The 12,349-nt window shown below is 38.2% G+C and overlaps 2 protein-coding genes across 2 annotated transcripts; one reads left to right on the top strand and one right to left on the bottom strand.

Annotated features, from left to right (window-relative positions):
- Window positions 1-315: 315 nt before the first annotated feature.
- LOC129241426 (protein tantalus-like) lies at window positions 316-1,882 on the bottom strand. The gene is made up of 2 exons (XM_054877725.1): window positions 1,753-1,882; window positions 316-1,694 (listed from the first exon to the last, which is right to left on the bottom strand). The coding sequence occupies exons 1-2, from the start codon at window positions 1,824-1,826 to the stop codon at window positions 857-859; spliced, it is 912 nt and encodes a 303-aa protein (XP_054733700.1). The 5' UTR covers window positions 1,827-1,882; the 3' UTR covers window positions 316-856.
- Window positions 1,883-9,116: 7,234 nt separating this feature from the next.
- On the top strand, window positions 9,117-10,149 carry LOC129241617 (serine protease 3-like). Its single transcript, XM_054878054.1, has 3 exons — window positions 9,117-9,373; window positions 9,432-9,691; window positions 9,753-10,149. Exons 1-3 carry the CDS (start codon window positions 9,117-9,119, stop codon window positions 10,052-10,054), a joined length of 819 nt encoding a protein of 272 aa, XP_054734029.1. The 3' UTR covers window positions 10,055-10,149.
- Window positions 10,150-12,349: the final 2,200 nt, after the last annotated feature.

Below are 12,349 nucleotides of genomic sequence, written 5' to 3'. Positions count from 1 at the left end.
TGTCGCAATTACGTTCCGAATATTGTAGCGGCTTAACCGTCTTCCTCGATCGCGACATAACAAACATACATAAGTCTGGCAAGTAAGGCACGACACTACCTATTCATATGCACTCTTAAATCTACTCATCTAACAGCCGCTGGACTCACCCCGTGGAAACGGCATGAACAAAATCACTTACATTTGGTATCACCAAACATCTTTATAGATCTTCTAAGTCCAGAAGGTTAAATACTTAATATTAGAAGAATAGTTACATCGAAAAGTAGTGTGAAATAAAAATCAACTTTCGAATTTAGAATTGTATGGATGTGTTTACGTATTTTTATTTAGCTTCGGCAAATGTAGGTGGAATGAATACATGGGGAAAATGAGTTCACCATAAAGATTTTCTCATGAGCTTGCAGGTATGTATGTATACGGTATTCAACAGGTTTTAATAATTTTTATATAGTAAATCTTATGAAGTGGTTTTTGTTGCGCTTACTCGTTCAAATAGCTAACGAGCCAAAAATACAATTTTGATACCATTTATTTCACCCATCAGCTATGTAATGACACACAAACACCCGTTTAAACATCTTAAATTTAATTGGTTAAAAGCAATGGATTGAATATGAATTAACATACATACCAGTTACAATTTTCAGAATGAAATATGCGGTTAAAATAAAAACTTATATATGTAGTTATTCTACAGGTAAAGAACGCTATAAATTGATATCTGCGGAATTATAATATCGGATATATGTACATATACCTACAGTATGTCTCCTAAACAATTGGCTTGCAATGTTGCAGCGCTTAAACTCACATCTGCAGTACTTGTCGACAGACAAGACACCACTGTGAAAATTTAATATGGCATACAATATAACGCATGCTGTATACGTTCTCTAGTATATTCGTACTCAGTCTTCGTAGTTGATGTTGCATTTGCATATTTTGTACTAATATTCCCATGTTCAGCGACAACTGATGTAGAAGATGTGTCCGACTCCATTGGTTCTTCCGGCGAATTATTTGTATTAATGTCTAAAGCGGCATCATCTATATCGGTATCGTCGCCAAAGCTTTTGTTTAACCGGTCAATAAAGTCGTCTAAGGATATTTTGTTGCATACGCTTCGTCGGCCAAAATTTTTTTTTATTTTGGCGCGTCGCTGTTTTGCCAGTGTTTTATTTGTATTTAATCCATCAGAAAAGGAGAGTGAACGTCGAATTTTCTTCAGACCAATAAAACGTAAGGTGGTATTGCTTGACACAGATGCAGCCTGACCGCGGCGCGGTTCTGGTTGAGGCTCCTCGAAAATTGTCTCTAAACTAGTGGGACGAAAGCTGGTAAGTTTTTGATTACAGTATATTTTTCTGATTTCAGAAGGACGGAGCACAGAAAAATCACATGATCTAGAATTGTGGCGTTTTGGTTTCATGATTGTTCGTCTTTTTAATTTTAAGATGTTGTCTTTGCAACTGCGGCCCGGTAAGGTGCGTCGCTGAGATAGGCTCACCATGGCAGTGCTGGTGCTGTAAAGACTATCTGAATGAACGTCCTCCACCGTGGTAGCTTCACTGGAAATATTCAATTCCGATTCTGAACCACTATCCGCAATGTTGTCTTTGTTATTGCCGTGTATCATTACATTACTACCTGCTACAGTCAAATCATTTGCGCGGGCAGCCATGTTTTCGGTGCTACAAATGATTTTCAGCTTTCAGTTCAATACACAGAGTTATATCATAATTTACTCACCGATTTTCCACCAAAATATCTTCGAAATTCTGTTGAAAACTAATTTTCGCTATACCAGAAACAATACAGTCCATAATTTGCTAAAAAAAACACTAAAAGTGCATTTCTGACTACAAGTCAAATTGTGCTGTCAAACAAAATCCGTTTAAACAATCCTGTCAAACAACCAACAGTTTGAAATGCACTGCAACAGAGTTGCCGGAGAGGCCAGATTGTTTATTAATTACGTTTGCTTGTTGCCATAAAATAAACGGGGTAGTTATTCGCGACAATGACTCGTAGTCATAGGGAAGTCAAAACAAAGGTTTTACCGATTGAATTTGGTTTTATAATAAACTTAAAATTAATTCTATACCAATAGTAGAGTTTTACCTTTAAAATGGGCAAAACGTGTTTCTAAAATGTTAATATAGGGCCCTAAATTGATGGTTCTCTGTTAAAGTTTTCAATTTCAATTTTTTTTTAATTCAGTATTTAATACAAATTCTGCAAACGAATCAAAGGATTCTGCAATGATCTCAAGGAAAAAAGAAGGAAAGAATGATGATAAGATTTAGATAAGACATCTCGAAATTGAGGTAACGGTGGGCGCGAATGAAATTTACGTCTAAAAACAATGTTCCTCCAGAATGGAGAACAGCTACAGCCACTAACTATGTGGCCATTAAAACCCTATGAAATATTTTTAATTATACATATGTATGCCTGTTGTATGTAAATATAAATATAACAACATATGTATATAATTGCAACATTCTAACGTCGCCTTTCTTGTTGTGTCTTCAGACTTGTTTTATTTTCAATAATACGCCTCATCTCTTCGCCAAGAGTTAGCAAGTGAACATATCGCACCCTAAATACAAAAGGATCACAACTCAAAATGAGTAGAAGCTCAAATATGAACGAGACGTAATCAATAAAACGGTCCGCGGATGACATATGGCAAAAATAATTTTTTTGTTTTTTGGTAGGACTGTTATAAGCTTACATGGCAAATTTCAGCGTGATATGTCACATAGTTTGTTTTCTGTGTAAACAAGTCAAGCTCGAGTGTGGAAAATTTTGAGTTGTGCCCCTTTTGTATTTAGGGTGCGATATGTCGGCAACGCTCGACATGCTCTATTAACTTGACGAAAAATTGCATGCGAAAGCAACAACAAATTTATCGAGTAACATTCGCCGCTAGCGGGTATGGCTATAGATAAGGCGAATTGTGGTGGCGCCATTAAAAAACAGTTACTTTATTTTTGCGATTTTGACAAGTCTGACGTGAGCTCTCTTCGCAATACAAAACAAACAAAAGTAGGAGAAATTGCATGTTTGTGAAAATCCAGTGAAAGGCTGGGAATATTGTGATTTGTGGGACTAAAACTAAACAAACTAATGCAAACAAAGTGCCGCGTGGTAATTTGTTAAAGTACAAGTTAAAATAAACCCTCCATATGCAGTTTTTTACGTTTTTATGCGGAAGACGCCGTGGCTAGAAAATATGTTTGTGTGCGTATAATATCTTGTATTTGGTTGTTTCCATTTCTTCCGCCTACTCTTCTTCTTCACAAACAAGTATTTCCCCTTCCTTTTGTTTGTTTATTGATAGACTCTTACGACACGGCGAATTCGGAAGGCGCAATCTGCTTCTCTGTCATTCTTCGGCTATAACTCATTAGGCTGGTATAACGCACTGCCTTACCAACACATGCAATTTAAGGCAGCTCTCTCCCGCGTTGTTCGTTTCTATGAGCTGCTTCATCTATTCGCCACTTGCTAACTCTTGGCGAAAGAGGTCTTATGATTGATAAAAAAACTGGTTTCAACGAAAATATTAGTTAGTTTAGGCTATAACTATATTACATCCCATGTCTGAGTTTTTAGATTGAGTTATCCATATTTTGGCTATTTTCCGAATCTAAAGGGTATCCAAAGCTCATTAAAATATATGTTAGGTTAGTACCTCGCGGGTGATAACCAATAATGATAGAAAACACGATTGCGCCTCCCCTTGGTTGACACGTCAGCATAGAAACAAATGAAACGTATAGAAGAAAAAGCAAGGGAATTCAAAGAAAAAAACCGTATTTAAATTATAATACTAACAGATTGATTAACAAATAAGTTACTTGTACACAAAAGCTTGTTTATTTTCTGTACTGACGTTAAGAACAAAGTAGCGTTACTGTGGATGGCATCACCATTTAGTTCTTCACATCGTGTGTTATGGACATAATAAGCATTAGTATGAAATAATTATTACAAATTATGACAAAAATCTGTTGACTATGAACAAAAATTGGTCCAGTAAATAGAAACTAAAAGAGCAAGGTGGCAGGAAATATCTTCTTTTTCTCCGTAATTGGCGCGATAACCGCTTACGCGAATTTGGACGAGTTGAAGACAGCGCGCCAGTTGCTTCTTTCTTGTGCTAACCGGCATCAGTTGGACACACCAAGTGAAGCCACGCGACGGCCTTTCTCTTCCTCTGGTACCTCTACCTGGTACTGCACTGAATACTTTCAGAGCCGTAGCATTTGTATCCATTCGGACGACATGCCTCAGCCAACGAAGCCGTTGGATCTTTATTCGCTGCAGTTTTTCTATGACGTCGGGAAGCTCATTCATCTCATCGTTCCATCACCTGCAGTACTCGCCGTCGCGGACGTGCCAAGGTCCAAAAATCTTTCGCATAATCTTTTTCTCAAGCACTCTAAGGGACTTCGCATTAGATATTGTGATTGTCCAAGCGTCTGCGCCATAAGTTAGGACAGGCATGGTGAGAGCCTTCTAAAATGTTAGTTTTGCTCATCGAGAGACAACTTTACTACTCGATTGCCTACTTAGTCCAAAATTGTGCTTGCTGGCAAGAGAGATTCTCCGTTGGATTTCAAGGTTGGCGTTGCTATAGGTGTTAATGGTGGATCCTAGATAAACGAAGTCTCTTACAACCTCGAAATAATAACTGTCAACAGTGGCGTTGGTGCCGATACGCGTGTGTGACGACTGTTTGTTTGATGAAAGGTGGTACTTCGCTTTGTTCTCGTTCACCACCAGACCCATTCGCTTTGCTTCTTTATTCAGTTAGGAAGAGGCAGAACTAACAGCGCGGTTGTTAAGGCCTTTGATGTCAATATCATCGGCATGTGTCTGAGCGATTAAGTTCTGCAGCTCGAATGACCTTTTCCAGCATCAGGTTAAAGAAGTCACATGACAGAGAACTAACATGTCTGAAACTTCGTTTGGTATCTAACAGCTATAAATCGACAAAACGGTGGTTTGTGTCGATTCTTCTTTCATGGGTCATTTCTGAGACTTTGCGAGTTGCGATGGTGGACTTTCCAGGTCTTAAACCAATCAATTGGTTGATGGCGGGCTTCAGCCTTTCACACAATACACTAGAACTTTATAGGCGATATTTAGAAGACTCTACGCAGTACTACTCTCCGGGAGCAGGAGGGAGAGTCGAGTGGTGAGTCTTCTGGCTACCTGTTGTGATTGCAACTTTCCGATGTCGAACATTCTTTGCGTAGTTAGATGCACGTTTTTTGCCGCACACAGGTGTGTGCATAATTTGGTTACAACAAGGTAATAGATCCGAGTCAGTCGATGTTGGGTCCTCGGATCGTATGTACATCTGAAGCATTAGAAGCGTGTCTTCCATCTATTACAATATGGTCGATCTCGTTTCGCATTTTTCAATTAGGAGACAGTCACGTAGCTTGGTGTATTTTTTATAGGGGAATCTGAGGCTACAGACTACCATGTTTTGAGTCCCGGCTGAATTTCACGACTGTGAGACTAAAAATTCCCTCCTTGCCCACCCTGGCATTGAAGCCGATAAGCACGATTTTTATGTCGTGGTGGGGTCAACGCTCATAGGAACGTTCCAGGCGATCATAGAAGGAATCTTTGGCCGCATCGTCCTTTTCTTCTGTTGGTGCGTGGACACAAATGAGCGAGAGGTTAAAGAATCTCGCTTTTATGGACCTGATTGCGAGACGCTTATCCACCGGAGTGAACGTAATTACTTGGCGACGAAGACGGCAGTGATATTAGCTTGACAGATGTACCTGCCGCATTAAGGGACCGGACATTCCAGGAGCATGCTTTCACGTCGTAATCCTTATTCGTTCGCAGTGGCCGTCATTAGTGTAGTTAGTTCGGAAGTTACCTAGAAGATACATGGGTGAAGCCCGGAAGTTGTGAGCTGCTTGGACCATATGTAGAAGAATCTTCCTGGCCACTCCCCACTTGCGTGGACTTCACGAACGGATATGATCTGAAATCACTCCATTGCACTTTTTATCAATGACCAATCGGCCTACCTGCTGTGTCACTGCAGTTTCTAATAACTCTTTTATTCAATTCTCCTAGTTCTTATGCATTTCTATGAACATCCAGCTTCTTCTTTCTGGCGATGCCTTCAATTAATTTAAAACGGAGTTTTAATACAATAACCTGACATGCCTTCGCCTACCTATTTTGATTGGAATTTTGTGCTTATTGACCTTTTTTAGATACTCTTAGCATTGTTAAAGGATTCTTAATCATGCTCTTGATTTTTATTGCAAGTTGATTATATAATTTCGATTATTGAATTTTTTATGATGTAATGTAAGTTTACCAAGGGGTTGCCAGTACATGTTTGACGGCTTGATTTTCCTCCCTACAGGGTCCGTAAGTTCCATTGTACTAGCATACCATAGCATATTCTTAGGCTAGTAAGATGATAATATAATCTACAATGCCCTGTTAGAACTCCTGTGAGGATTCTAATTTATTAGGATTCTATTAAACCGGTTTATTTTAAAACTATTTATCATTGATTTTTATAGCGATAAACCTGGTGGATCGTCCTAGTATGGTCTTCTTTGTCTTTCCTTTACTACCTGAATAAGAAAGGAGAAGTTCCCTTTTTAGGCCACATATGTGCCTTGGAAGGATTAAGTTTGAGTTTGCATTTCCTTGTGAATGTTACGACGGTCGTTTTTGCTGTATTTATGTTTAGTTCTAGTTACTTTTAACACTAATTGGGCATGGAATATCCACAGTTTACGTGAGCGCTACCATAGAATTAAGTTTTACATTTAAACAATCTTTACTTTCTAAGTTCACTTGAAAAAAAGGTGTTGAAAATAAACGGAGCTATCTGCTCTAGAGAACAATTAATTTTTTGATGTTTTGTGCAACTCAAAACATAATTGGCGCTCGAGGTAAATATTTAGCTTGGCCTGTTCGTATACTGAATTACTGTAAAAAAAAGTTTTCCACGACTTGTAGTTTTTGACGAGTGCCGCTAAATAAAATAAATCGCCACGGGGGCAATTTAGAAAATGACTTTAAGTTTTTAGGTACAAAAAACAAAAGTAGAGAGTGATATTAAAAATACCAAATTGGCAGTGGGACTAATTTACAAAAGGAACATTTAGTGCAAAGGAGGAAAATATAGAAATCCTTACTGTATCAACACAGTAATGGACGTGAAAGGGAAAGTGTCTACTCATCTTCCTGCACGCCTACGCACCGATCCAGCAAGGAAATCCAGAAGCCCCCTACAGAAACGAGATCCCAGGATCCGGAACAGTCGCCGAGGGATGAGCGTAGTTTTATTACTGTACGTTTTGTAACTAAGAGAAATTGTTAGAAAAAAAAATTATAACTGTGAAACAGAAAGAAATTGTATTTCCAAGAAAGAACAATAAAATAAAATTGTGTAAAAACCAAGGAAAGAATATAAGAAATATATATTTGAGTTTTTTGAAATAAATGAAAAGGAAAGAAAAGATAAAATTGTATAAATGAAATAAAATAAATTTGCAATTGATTGAAAAAAGTATTAAAAGTATAAGAAAAATATTAGGTGCGCAACTAAGTTTCCGCTGTTTGTCAATAGATGCCGCCAGCTGTGTGTGCTAGTCGATTCTAGGTAGATGGGTAGGTATAGTGGTTGTCGTTTGACACACCTAATCCTGCTGTAGACCCATTGTGATACCACCGGGGCTATCCTCTCTCCTTACTCTACATCGTCCTCATTGAACCAACCTGTGGCTTTGATATATCTAACAAGACTTGTTATTTTTATATTGGCTACTTCTGCAAAGTTTTTAAAGGAGCTTTTTCCTAGAACACTGAATCTTCTTCTATCCAGAGCTATGCACCCGCATAGAAAGTGTTCTGCAATAGTCGTTATAGGGCGCTCCCAGTCTACTGGCATGCCTACCAATCAGACAATGCCCCGTTAGGACCCCGAGAAGATTTCTCATGTTTTTCCTGTTTAGTTTCAACAGTCGGTTTGTGCGGCCCCTGTTCCATTCCGGCCACGTCATCCTACTAGTTGCACAGGTCAGGGACTGATACCATAGTCTGTTGGCAGCACTGATAGTGTGTTTCTTTATAAGCATCTTGCAAGTTGCTAAAGGTGTAGGTATGTTTGCTTTGTCTGGTTGGATCGGTAATGTGGTACCCAATCTCGCCAGTTCATTTTCTTTGCAGTTGCCTTCTATGTCTCTATGACCCGCCACCCAGAGCAGGTTTATTACAAAGTACTGTGATAGTTCTGTCAAAACGTCGATACATTCTTTTACTATCTTCGAGTTAATACAAGGTGTTTTTAAAGCTTTTAGGGCCGATTGACTGTCTGAATATATGTCAATATCTCTTGTTGTGAGGACACTTTTATTTAAGACTAGTTAACACCAAATACCAACAACAATAATATTTCCAAATAAGAGGAATTATAGTGATACAACAAAGGCAGTAGGCGTCTACGCTACCGTGAGAATGGAATGTCTGCCTTAGAATAACTTATTTTCTAATTTCTAATTTCAGTTTTTAATTTCTAATGGCAGTTGCAAAAAGGTGTTGGAAATAAACGGAGTTCTGCTTGCTCCACGAGACATTTATTTTTTTCATGTTTTTTTGCAACTCAATACATAATTCGCACAAGTGCACGAGCATAAAAATCGTTTTCGAGTAATTATCAGATGGAAACCAGTCAAAAGCTTGCAGTACTTGCATTCATTTCTACTGGAATGAACCATAAATATTTTATTTACCTCACAAAATCTGGTAATAAAAATAAAATTAATCGCCCATAGAATTAGTAGATATGTAATAACTGACGATTGTCCCCATAAATCACCACATAAGACAAACTGGGAAATTAAAATCCCTTGTTGGCTGTATTGTGGGCATTAGTATTAATGCAGATAAGTTAAATTTACAATTTCCATCAATCGCTTAGCTTGCGTACTACCTTATCACTGATTCTCTGATTTACTGCCCCAAATCGGCCACCCTTTTTGTGGGTATAAAACTTGTTACAACACAATGGTTCGGTACAGTTGTTTCCATTTGATCCATTACAACGCAAGATGAAGATCCTCATCGTTTTCGTACTAGCTTTGGCTAGCGCCTTAGCTTACAGCGTTCCCGACCAACCTGGTTTCATTGAGGACTTACCATCATCCCCAGTGTTATCCGGACGCATAACTAATGGTATCCAAGCATCGTCTGGTCAATTCCCTTACCAGGCTGGTTTGTCTCTGACTAGAAGCAATGGTAACTTTTGGTGCGGCGGTTCGCTGATTGGTTCCACGTGGATTTTAACTGCAGCTCACTGTACTAACAAGTAAGTAGCCAAAATATTTTCTGTGGAATTCAGTTATTTTCTTACGTTTATTATTTAGAGTTACCAAGGTGACTGTATACTTGGGCAGCACTAGACGCACATCTTCTAAGGCCTCATATACCGTAACCTCAAGCTCTATTTATCAGCACACTGGCTATGTTGAAAGAACTCTCGCCAATGACATATCATTAATTAAGATTCCAGCCGTGTCTTATAGCAGCGAAATTTCAGCCATTAAGTTGCCTTCCATTTCTTCTTCGTACTCCAGTTATGCTGGCAGTTATGGTATTATATCTGGTTGGGGACGCATTAGTGACAGTAAGTTGGCACATTCGAAGCTAGTCATTGTTTTATTATAGTATTTGTTTCCTTTCTGCAGCATCGTCAGTTGCATCAAATTTGAATTATGCGCGTCTCCCCATCATTACTAACTCGGTTTGCGCTTCCACCTACGGCACCAGCACTGTGACCAGTAATACCATTTGTGTAGCTACCCCTAATGGTGTTTCCACCTGTCAAGGTGACTCTGGCGGTCCATTGGCTCTGGAATCGAATGGTGTGCTTGTAGGTGTTACTTCATTCGTATCGAAGAACGGCTGTGCCTCCGGTGCTCCAGCTGGATTCGTGCGCGTCACCAGCTACTTGAACTGGATTAAAGAGAAAACTGGCATTTACTATTGATGTGTAAAGTACTTTGTTGAAAATCTGGAATTTTTGAAAATATGACAGTTGTCTTATCAAAAAATTTGACGATAATCCAACAAGATGGCCTAACATACATTTGTTTTCTAAAGCGAATCGGAAGAGAAAAATTATGAACAAGTTTTTAAAGCATTTCTCATGTTTTTTAATAATTGCACGCATAACTTTCTCAAGTATGAAAAGATTTCGGTGCTGAGTGTGAAATTCTAAGCTTCTATTGTGTGTGTATGAGAGATGTTTAGAAATCCCATACTTCAACTCGGAGGCAGTATTGTCTATAGGGAAAATGAATAGCTTAGGGAGAATGGGAAAAATAAGGATTGAAGAAGTGCCTCCTGCGCTTCTATGTGAGCTCGAGGATGATGCAGCTGAACACTTTCAATACATTTTTTTAAGAATTTTGGCTCGGGGACTCTTGGAAAGACTCTCTCCTACTAGAAAGTGATGCGCTGGTGTGTCATTTGAGATGGCCTCGTGATGGTATGTATTTCGAGAAGTCTATTGTAATAACTCTGTTCCTTATGTCAATAGCTTTTTAATGCTTGTTTTGTATTGATGCACGGAATCCACCGGACCCTATGCGTATTACAGATCGTTATTGCGAAAAGGGACAGTTCAAGATTATTCGGATGGTTTTGAAACGTTCTCTGGGGTAAAGCAAGGTTGTCTGATGTCTCCTTTACTTTTTGCGCTATATTTAAAGGAATTGCTTTTATAGGATTATAGATCTTGAAGATATAGTCATTTTAGCGAATGAAATAAATAAAAATGATAAATAATTTAGAGGCTAACTGTGAAAAATGGAACATGGAACATATTAACCCAGCCAAATCGGCGATGTTGGGTTTTCGTCGTGGAGACAAACTATTGAAAAAACAAAAATGGAAATATGTTCGAGAAAATATTAATATTATATCAGACAGTTAGTGCTCCCTGGGGGAGGTTCTTACATCCAAAATAGTTTACCAGAAACAACTAGAAAAAAGGAATAATGCCGCAATTCAAGTTTAAACTTCACATGGAATAACTTGTTTGAAAAGAAGGAAATAAAATTAGGAAATGGAAAATGTTTCAGTCAGTCTGTCAAGCTGTCCAAAGTTATGCGGCGCTGGTATGGCGACACTGTAGGTATGTTTGAGAATGTTGACAAATGACAACTGCAATTCATAAAGAGAATTTTTAAGTTCCCAAGCTGTTCACCTACCAGAGAACTGCAGCGGTGTAATGCTACTGCTTACACACCGCTTCAATACTCTGTTTCAACTCACTACTCATACTCAAACGGCAAGTGATTTGAGCTGAAGCATTCATTTCCATGACGGTGTGTGTGCTGATCAATACCGCTATTACCGCGATTGTTGAGTGTATGAATATCTCGTATGGCCTCGGGAGACGATCCAGCATGCTTGACTGAGCTTTGTGTGTGTTAGTGCAGTCGGGTGTCGTCGTGTCACACATACTTGTTGTCGGCTTTTGAATGATGAAAATCAAAAATTTTAGATATTAGCGTCAATCAGCCGACACGCACACATATAAAGTTCTTGTCAAACAATGCTTGTCCGTGACCAGAGGCCAGTATACTCGGGTGTTAGATTTGAAAGCAATCGTATATTCAACTTCGGCTAAGCGGTGTGACGTGTGAAATCTGTCAAATGAGGAAAACACCGCGTCGTCATCCCTTGCAAATAGTGAGATTGTCTGCAGTATAATTCATAGCAGCGCACGGAAAAAAAGGATTTTTATACATACATATGTAGCAGTATTTTTAAATGAAAAGTTGTTTCTTTATCGAAGCAGTGATATTATTTTATTATATTATTGTACATTACTATTAATTATGACAGAAAATAAAATGAACTTTAAAATAAAAATTGAAAACCAAATTCATTATTTTACAAATTACTTATCGTACAAAAACAAATAATAATTTTTCTTTTAACTTACTTCTAAAGATACTTACATATGTATAAAGATATAAAGAAATTTTCTCAGCAATAAAATTTGAATTCTCCGTCATTATAAATCTTTTAAAAATAAACATATAATCACATGCACACATTAATATACATATCTGCAAGTAGAGTGATGCGTGTCCTTTGTTAATGCAACAAAGATAAAAAAACATAGATAAGAAAGTGGACTCCTTCGAGTGCTAATCATTTATGTATTGAGAGAACGCGCGATGGCATATGGCCTTTGGTGACGGTCAACATTGTTTGACAAGAACTTTATATGTGTGCGTGTCGGCTGATTGACGCTAATATCAAAAATTTT

Source organism: Anastrepha obliqua, chromosome 3 (genome assembly GCF_027943255.1).
Source record: "Anastrepha obliqua isolate idAnaObli1 chromosome 3, idAnaObli1_1.0, whole genome shotgun sequence".
Lineage (NCBI taxonomy): Eukaryota > Metazoa > Arthropoda > Insecta > Diptera > Tephritidae > Anastrepha > Anastrepha obliqua.
The sequence above is the reverse complement of the archived record's forward strand: the minus strand, read 5'-3'. Positions and strand labels throughout refer to the sequence as shown.

What these genes read in the sequence shown, in the direction of transcription:
- LOC129241617 (XM_054878054.1), top strand. Translation starts at nt 9,117, where the DNA reads ATGAAGATCCTCATCGTTTTCGTACTAGCTTTGGCTAGCGCCTTAGCT. An exon ending in GCAGCTCACTGTACTAACAA is followed by an intron (nt 9,374 to 9,431) that starts GTAAGTAGCCAA and finishes TTTATTATTTAG; the next exon opens with AGTTACCAAGGTGACTGTAT. An exon ending in TTGGGGACGCATTAGTGACA is followed by an intron (nt 9,692 to 9,752) that starts GTAAGTTGGCAC and finishes TCCTTTCTGCAG; the next exon opens with CATCGTCAGTTGCATCAAAT.
- LOC129241426 (XM_054877725.1), bottom strand. Translation starts at nt 1,826, where the DNA reads ATGGACTGTATTGTTTCTGGTATAGCGAAAATTAGTTTTCAACAGAAT. An exon ending in GATATTTTGGTGGAAAATCG is followed by an intron (nt 1,695 to 1,752) that starts GTGAGTAAATTA and finishes AATCATTTGTAG; the next exon opens with CACCGAAAACATGGCTGCCC.